The following is a 9,794-nucleotide window of genomic DNA, read 5'->3' on the forward strand; positions in this document are numbered from 1 at the left end:
ACATGATTTGCCATATATTTTTGAATACACCTGGGCTGGTTTTGTTTTAAAGGATAGTAGGGCAGGAAGAACATGGCAAGGGGCAGTGATTAAGCATAACTTTATTACACCATGAACATCAATGGGCGACATTACGCGAATAATTTCTCTTCTTGTTCCAGTTTTGTTCCCAAGCATAAGTGGAATGTGTGGCCATGGGTATAAGTTCATTGATGCTTAAGGATGTTGATTCTATTAGTTCTTGTAATTAATTGTTTTTGAGTTTTTGTTTAAGCGGGAAAAAGATGCAAATTGCCTTTCATTGATGGTAACAATAAATCTTTGGAAGTTCATAAAAGTAATCTACAAAGAAATATTGCTGTGTATTGCACAATTTGACTTTACATAGCTCTATCCTTTAGGGCCCGTTTGATGGGCAGGAAATCTACTGTAGCAAAGGGAATTTATTTTAAATTTTTAAACATTTTTCCAATCCATCAAACATGGAAAAAAATTTTGGACTGTTGGAGGTGATTTCGAAAATATATTTTCGGAAAAATTTTTCCAAACAGAGGGGTGGAAAAAATTTTCCAGAAATTTTTTTTTGATCGTTGAAGGAAGGAGGAAGAATGAACAGGGAGGAAGAATGGACAGGGAGGAAGAAGGGAAGGACAAGAAGAAAGGAAGGGAAGGAAGGAGGAGGAGGGAGGAAAGAAGAAGGGAAGGAGGGAGGAGGAAGAAGGGAAGGAAGGAGGAGGAGGGAGGAAAGAAGAAGGGAAGAAAGGGGAAAGAAGAAGAAGGGAAGAAAGGGAAAAGAGGAAGAGCGGAACGAAGGGGAAAGAGGAAGAAGGGAAGAAAGGGGAAAGAGGAAGAACGAAGGGGAAAGAGGAAGAAGGGAAGAAATGAGAAAGAGGAAGATTCCACCGATTCCAATTTTTTTTTCATCTCCATTCCAATTTCACGCACAGCACCTCTTGCCCCTTCCTTCTTCCTCTTTTCCCTTCGTTTCCACCGATTCCAATTTTTTTTCATCAAACAAGAATTTTTTTTCCAGAAAAACAATTCCTATATAACAAACACAAGGTGGTTTTGGAAATATGAAATTTTATTTCCTATTCATCAATTCCAGAAATTTATTTCTGAAAATTTTTTTCCATTTCCATATTTCCAGCCATCAAACGGCCCCTTAGGAAAAAGTCTGACTTTTTATATAATTTTTATATTTTCAAATATTTGTTAAACTACAATTTAATAGAAGATTCAAATTTCTTTGAAAGTGATGAGGGTGTGAGTCGATTAATGGACAATTCGTTTCACATTTGGCTGAACACCTCATAAGACCCCCAATCATCTTGTTCAAAGTCACCAGCAGAAAATGGACAAAGCAAAGGGTAATTAACATGCATGGAACATAACCAAATTGGGCTTAACTGTCATGCTTCATGCAAATCTTCCAAAATATTTTTGGTTGAAGCTTTTCCTATGCAAATTTTCTTGTAGATAAATAGAATTTGGATTTCCCATATTTCCAACTTTGTCAACAATATCTGGATTATTCGAGTGCGGGATATTAGAAAGTCGCAGTTTCCCATACTCAAATTTGATTCTAAGTCCCTCTTCGTGTGCTTTTACCGGAGACAACCTTCATTATAAAGGATATGGATTCTACCATCCTCACAATCAAACTTGTTTGCATGATGTGTCCAAGTAGTTTTTGATGAAATTATTCCCTCAAAGACCTGGGTCCTTTCACAAACATTCTGAAATGGCGATGATTTCTAGTTAACTTTGGAAACTGCTTAAGAAAGGCAACAAGTTATTGATTCATCCCTCTAATTCCACATCCTCGTATGGACGCTTATGATACTTTTCTTATGGATGCTTCAGTCAGACGTAGCGCTACCTTCCACCGGTAAAGCCCGTTTACAGGCCCCTTCTTTGAACATCTTTCATCCTCCAAACTAAGAAATTAAAGCTTCTTCCAGGCAACCGACAACTTGAAAAGTTCGTGATAAGAGTATTTTTTATGTTTGGGATTAGTGGTGTGAATGAATTGGATTCGAATCGGATATACTCCTAACCATATCTGTTTTTTTTTTTATATATATTTACATATTCGGATTTGAATGCGAATAAAGAATAAAGAAAAGTCCTATTCGAATCTGAACCCAAAATCTGATTTCACAATAGAATTCAATTTTTACATTCATATCTGAATCCAAATCTGAATTTTGAACCGAATTTTGCCAATTTTTCAAAATATAAAGGCATTAGATATAAGATATTTGTCTAAAAAAAAATCTGATCTAAATCCATATCCGAATCTTATCGGATCTCATTTCCTAAATCTGAATGTGATCCGATTTCTTAACCTGATATAATTTTTTTTTTCATATCTAATTTTTTCAGATCTGTTCAGTCGGATATCCAATTCAAATTGGATATATTGACATCCCTACTTGGAGTGAAGATGGCATTTCTACTTCTTCCACAGTGAACAATGACCATAGGATTGACATTTAGGGGTGCATCCCCGGCCAACTGCCATGACTTGGTCCCAGGCCCAGGCCCAAGCCCTAAAATTGGGTGCTGGGTAGGTCCCAGTCAGCCCACTAACTTACTTTTAATATTAATTTATTTAAAAATGTAATTATACATTTTTATGCCTCACCTGTTTGATCAATTGCAAGTGTTCGATTGTTCAGGATTTCAGGTGAAAGTTGTGACCCCTGAGCAATATGTAACGACTGACTCAGGGTGGACATTGTGGCTGGAAAAGGTGATTGCCCAAAGGTGATTCCCCTATTTACTGCATTTCTTGTTATATAAGACATGGCAGGGAAATAAGCCTGAGCATTGATAGAAATGGAAGTTGATTATTGATCGCCCTGGTTTTGGTAACTCTTGCATGATGGATAAAATGCAAAAACATGTTAATGGCAACCAGAAATAGCAAATTTGGCAAAAATTAGCTGAAATTTAAGTCACAAGATGAAGTGCACTTGACAACATATTCAGAGAAAGGCAATAGAACACTTGAAAAGATTCTTGTATGAGTTATGAACGTACAAACAGAAGAATACGCTCAAAGAAGCAAGCAAGCTAGATTTCCTACTCCTAAAGTAGAGTTGAAAATTGCATTTGATCAGATGTGCCTTTTTCCTGCTGAGGAATTCATTTCAAGATTTACATTACATCCCTCTTGTGGTAAAAAACATAGCCGCACATTTCAAATGCATGTCATTTTTCACACAAAAGAAAGTAAGAGGAGATGAAGCTCCCTTTTTTTCATGGTTTCATGAATCTCATATCTGTATTTTCATTTTCTAGGGTGTTTATGTCCAAATATGCATGTAGATGCCACTAAAGTGCTTTTCTCCATCATATCCATTATTGGAGAGCCTGTGATGCCTGATGTCAAGTTTTGTGGAAGCGCTGTCCATTTCTATGATTCCAATTTATTCTGTACTTGACTCAGAAATATTGTTCAAAGAGGACGAGTTATTACTCAAGTGCAGAAATAATGTCCTACCATGGCTAGGACATGGCAACAGTAATAATTGTAACTTGTCCCTGTTTGGTTTGGCTTTTGTAAATTTTTGTTGGTGTAGTGTAGAGGATAAATGCATTCTCATCTTTGCAGTTTGCAACATCTGCGGGACAAATCACAGTGATCGATGGCTGAGACAAATGTATCATAACATTTTCTACATGGCAGGTGATATTTCATTACATTGGCTATAATGAATCAGGTCGACGGATTGATAGCACTTATGCCCAGGGGTCTCCTGCCAGGATCCGGTTAAGCACTAATGCCTTGTTCCAGGTTAGATGAAACCAGAGTCTTTAAGTTGGTGACTGCGTCATGCTTGTATTAGTAACTTATGACTTTGATTTGGTCATTTTGTGGATAAAAATATGAATTTCAGGGTGTGAGGAAGGTCTGAAAGAGATGAGGCCTGGTGGTAAGCGAAGGTTAATCATTCCTAAAGAGCTCGCTCCTACAGTGATTCTTGTTTTCTTTGAATTTTGACATTTTTTTTTAATGTTTCTAGTTACGCTTTTCTTCTCCCACTGGTTTTCATGAATTTACATCTGTTCCACCATAGTGCCATACTCCAGCATTAAGCATCTCAAATGTCTTTATTTTCGTTACACACATTATTGTATGTAAACAGTGGGCCACATTCCTTAAAAGGCTATATTCTTCTGGAATTTGTGAAAAGAGGCAATAAGCTGTACTCCCGATTTCTGCTTCCATTTTGCCTGTCAATTTAACTTTCTTCAATTGCTTGAGATTGAGGGCGACTGACAGCAGATATCCTGTCTACATTAACAATTTGTTGTCTTTATTTGGTGTTAGTGTTAATTTCGCTTGATATTCTTTTGTTATATGTCATTGCCCATTTCCAAGAATTATGAATCTGACCCAAATTTGAATATGATCCATTCATAACCATCAACCACACCTGTCCATTTCTTTGATGCGTGTGAATCATTTCTGGACGTGCAACCCATTGTTTACCAACACATTTTTCAGATTTGCTTTGTCTGGTGTGATATATAAATCTGTATGGTTCGTGAAATTTCACAACGTAATCAAAATCTGCCTATCATTTCCAGGTCATGCTTTTTCTGAAACTCGTCAGATTTTACTACCTAAACCTGTCTTGTGAAACTGCAAAATGATTTGAACTTGTTTTTGTCCTCTTATAGAACCTGTTCCAAGCGTCATGGTGAAAATGCCAGACATTGCTGCTATTTAACATGTATTTAAGTGATCCTTCAATCAAGAGGTCTGGTCTTCTATTTTCATTTCTAGAAGGCTTTGTCCTATAGTCGCCTAAGACTTGTGCCTTTGCTGGTCTCAGGTTGGGCCTTATACATTCTTCAGTTCTAAACAGTTAGCTACTCGATGTCGAGCTCCTTAGTGTGCAGAACTGTCAACGGCAGACTATAGGATTTTCCTCAAACCTTGTATGCTAATGCAACTAAGGTATCAGACGTGTGCTCTCTGCTGTGTGACGTACATGCATGCATGTATTTATAATTATATATGTACTGAAATCTCCTTGTGCTCAAAGTTCACCTACATGCATCATGTCAAACTCATTTCAGATATTTATGAAGGCTTTTTAAGCAATGTGAGACATTAACAGGTTACAGGCTTGACGGAACTACAAATCTACAGTTAGGAGTCAGGATGTGCAAAAGAAGGTTTAAAGGATAGATTTTACGTAAATCACAAAGATGGTGCTTTCTCGGCTGAGCCTAAAAGAGATTCATGGAGGACACTCGTTCTGCAAACTGAAAGATACCGTCACTGAAGGATTTCATCGTGTTCTGGAAGTACAAGCTTTTACTGATTTGTCTGCCATAACAGTGGTTTTCATTGAGAAAGTGGCCACAGAACTCGCATCATTTTCCTATGTTCCTATCCAGAGTTAATGACTCTCCGTAAACTAATGAAATTTTTTTCATGCCCTTTGATGAATTGAGGAAAATCCTTCGTTGCTTGATGGCACTGCCTGTTGGTGTCTTAGATATCTTAAATGAGAAGATACGGTGAAAGTAGGAAGACGCGGCCAAGACCATCAGAAGTTTCTTGGCCTCGCCTCTGAGCGTTTTCATTTATCTGCCATTTTAGAGGCATAAAGAGCTGTCTTCCTTTTTCTCCTTTTCCGTTCCTTGAAAAGGAGGTTTCTGAAATAAAAATATATCACTAACACTTATTCTTAGCATCATGGTTTCACTGATGAAGAAGGACATGAAAGGATACGAAAGCATTGTTCGTATTAAACTATATGAATCCAACTATATGAATTTGGATCAAATCCATGGAGTCATATTAAACTATATGAATTTGGATAACATCTCATGATCAGGGGAGTCGGTGGTGGCAACGGTGTACTGTCAACTAAGTACCGTGCCCCATCATCCACTGGATTCGAACGAGGGTGTGTAAATGCACCCTTTACCCCAGTCAGCTAATGCCCAAGTAAAGATGATCCTTAAATTCTATTGTTGAAGTCACCACGGCCATAACTTCTCCTGTGGATCATCCAACAAGTAGTGGAACACGGCGAGCAATTTTGCAGTCACGCATTTCACCAACTTTGATTTCCACCTAATCCCAACTGGAATTAATTAAAGTACATAGATATCAAGAAAAATGATTTACACAAAAATATGACCTCTACATAAAACCATTGCTATATCAAGTCTCAGCACTTATTCTCGGGAATATATATATATATATTACTGTTCATCTTCTAGCTCATGATCCTGCTAGGCCTTACCTGCAGCAACAACATTCAACATTTCGATAAGAACATAAAAAATTTCAAGACCAATAACAAATCTGCAAATAAGATTGAAATAAGCCATAATTTAACAAATCTGAAAACAAGTTTTCCACGACATTCTCAAAGAAGCCTTAGTTGTGTAGGAACAACAGAAATAATAAAAGATAACAGCATGCATCGTAAAATATGCATGGATGAACAGACGCCCCTGCAGTAGCAGGAACCTCCTCTTACTGAATTCTAACTTCAGATGAGTGGAAGACAAGCACGCAGAAATCAACAAGCAGTCACTGATTGGGTGGAGAACTGCACTACTTATTCCTTCTGCTAAACCTTTATCAACATACAAGCATCATTTCTTGACTGCACTATATCCCTTTCCTAAACCTTTATCAACGTACTATATCTCTGTTGCAGCATCGTTAACGTGGTCACTGATCATGATGGCAGTGATGACATACTATACCAGTAAAGTTCAATAGGGCCAAAGCCCCAAAAGGACAAAGATGCTCACAGCATGCAGAAAATAAGAGGAAAATGGAAGGTGGTGCTTATGGCTAGTTTCAAAAGCAGCCTTCAACATAGTGTGTAGAAGATGAGGAGTCAATTCTGATTTTGCAGCTAAGAAAAGGGAAGCTGTTGCTATCAACTGCATGGCAAATTTATAATTATCGAAGAAGTTCTAGACAAGAAAACAGAATTTTGATGGTGGTCTTATATTTTAAAATGGTTTTTTTATGTGGTGAAATTTCTATCAAAAACAGACAGCATCAGCTACGATTCCCCAAGAAAAAACTAGCTCTAAAAAAGAAAAATAAACACTCAATCAAACCCAAAAAATCAAACAAGTAGACTATTTTACACTACCCCCACCTGTCCAATCTCTCCCTCCTTGCACTTTAAGCTCAATAATTCAAGAATTAATTCCAAAAAAGTAGGAAAGGAAATACACCAAGAAATGAAGAAGTGAACCAATATTTACTAAGTTGAACCCTATGCTTACTAACTTCAAGAATTAATGTCAAATCTCGTTAAATTGATATTTTTGATAAAAACCAATGAACACCATGCACCAAATTTTCAATTCATAACCAAAATCCAATAAGTGGCAAGTCCAGATGCATCCACCCTTTAATTTCTAAACAAGCACCTACTCCTGCGATCACCAAAAAATGAGAACAAAAACAAAGGGCACTAACCTAGAGCTTAAACCCACAACACGAGCAAGAACTCTACAATAGACTAATAAACACTTTAATTTTCCTCTAAGCAATATAAATGAAACATAAAATAACCAACATAATACCGACTTTGAAATCTGTATTCTCTAAACTAAGTGGACCTGAATATGAAAAAATTTGAAAGACCGTGAAAGACGGCTACATGACTCTGACTTAAGCTGTCTAATGCATACACTAGGAGTACTCAGATCAATCTTAATTGATAGACTAATCAATTCAGGTAAAAGATGGACCTTGCAAGTAATCTAATTTCTCACATATTGTAATTTTTTGAAAAAGTTATTGCAAAAATTCTCTATTTTGAACATAAATGTTGCAACCACTACGCCAAATCAGATTATTTCCTGCAATAAATTAGGCTAAACTGAAGGGACAACATATCTTGAAAAACAAAACAAAACAAATATCATAGGAGAAAGTCACCCAAACACCCATAGTTTTAGAATAGATTTTTTTTTTTTACAAATCTCATTATGCCTTACCTTTCTTTTTTTCTTTTTTTTTTATTTACAAAAATTGGTACCAAAAGTACGTAGAGAAGCAAGTAATACAAACAATTTTTTTAGAATCATCACATCTGTTTGACAAGATTTGATCGAATTGTTGATATAGTTAAGTAGTTGCTTGTAAATAAAATACTAATATTCATGGCGGCTGATGCAAGTACGCCTGTCGATTTCCATTTTCTGAGCAAGTTGACATTGCGAAAGTCTCTGCTAGATTCTCTAAAGAGACAAAATGAAAGTACGATATACTTGTGACTTTTGACTTGAAAGATTTTGTACTAAACCTTCTAAGATTATAAATGGTTGGGATACAACTCCAGAGTCCGTTCAAATCTGAATCCAATTAAGCAGACAGGTTTTGAAAAAAAAAAAAATCTAATAAGATAATACCAAAATTGTATAGGGTTACTTACTGAATATCGCGTAGATCAATGTCTTATTTCACTGTCATATGAATACGCTTAGATATGGACCATATGCGCTTTTCAGATTTGAATCCAATTCTTAGTCAAATTAAACAATATCCATAGTCAGATATATGTGGACATAAAAGAGCAAATGCACTTGACGCCCTTTATCCACTCTTAACACACACACACACACTATATATATATATATATATATATATATATATAGAGAGAGAGAGAGAGAGAGAGAGAGAGAGAATTAAAATCTACCGGCTATCTCTAGATGTGGGATGAATTATTATTATTTGTTGAAAAAACCATCACAAAAGAAATGTATTTTTAACTGCTATAGTAACGCAACAAATTGGATCTTGGGGCACGCTAATTTCCTGCATGGATGTACTACCAAGACCAATGGTGCAACTCCTTAGGAGTCGAGCTGGTCGAGCTCGATTCGTTGTTCACCCCTACTAAACAGGCCTGAGCATCGGCCTGGCCTAGTAAGGAGTTGGGCTTGGGCCTCCAGGTCCGATTTGGTACTCGAAACCTGAGCCCAAGCTCAAGCTGGTTAAAATTTAAAAATATATATTTTAATATAAAATATTAAAATATAAAATTATATATATAAATTAATTTATTTAAGTCTAAGCACCGAACTGGCCCGAGTTTATGCATGGGCAGCGGGCTTAGTCGGGACCACCCGGACCAGCCCGCTAAGGGGCCGGGCCCGGGAAACTCAACCTACGTTGACTAGAGATGTATCTGACCTTTTTCTTTAATTACTAATCCTTTTCTCCAAAAGGCCCTTCTCGAGAACACGTGATGTGCTGAGTTTTGGTGGGGAAAATGACAGAATTATATATTAGACAACAAAAAATTGGCCGAATTATATTTGAAAAACTCTCTCACAAATCAGTTGAGTTGATAGCAATGTTGTAAAATGTGCATGTGTCGGTCAAGATTTTGCTCATTGCTTATAAAACAACGGCCAATTGTAGATCATATTCAACAGGCAGTAATTTGACTTGCAATATTTTCGTCAGAAAAGACTAAATCTGGAGTGCCTTGATACGTTTGGTGTGGTGAGAATAAAGTCTAGTGCTACAAAAGTTGATAATTGTTGATGATATTGCTATTGTAGCAACCAATGGTACAAAGAGAAAACGGGTATATTGGGAGATGTTTCAACATTTTATTAGTTTGAATTGGGAACTTGTAGGATTATGATTATTTTGATAGATATGTATGTCAAATTATAATTTGTGCATTCATGGTCCTTCTACCTCTACACTGGTCATCCTACATTTTGCTTGATATTGCAGAAATGAAACAACATACACTAAGTATGAAACCACT

General features: G+C 36.6%; 1 protein-coding gene across 1 annotated transcript; it reads left to right on the top strand.

Annotated features, from left to right (window-relative positions):
• Positions 1 to 1,354: 1,354 nt before the first annotated feature.
• On the top strand, positions 1,355 to 4,965 carry LOC116265239 (peptidyl-prolyl cis-trans isomerase FKBP20-2, chloroplastic-like). Its single transcript, XM_031645799.1, is given in 7 exon segments — positions 1,355 to 1,370; positions 2,685 to 2,735; positions 2,738 to 2,773; positions 3,687 to 3,803; positions 3,906 to 3,985; positions 4,851 to 4,885; positions 4,887 to 4,965. Coding segments are annotated over 7 exon segments (414 nt in total).
• The last annotated feature ends 4,829 nt before the right edge of the window (positions 4,966 to 9,794 follow it).

The sequence above is a fragment of the Nymphaea colorata genome, chromosome 12, assembly GCF_008831285.2.
Source record: "Nymphaea colorata isolate Beijing-Zhang1983 chromosome 12, ASM883128v2, whole genome shotgun sequence".
In the NCBI taxonomy this organism is placed as follows: domain Eukaryota; kingdom Viridiplantae; phylum Streptophyta; class Magnoliopsida; order Nymphaeales; family Nymphaeaceae; genus Nymphaea; species Nymphaea colorata.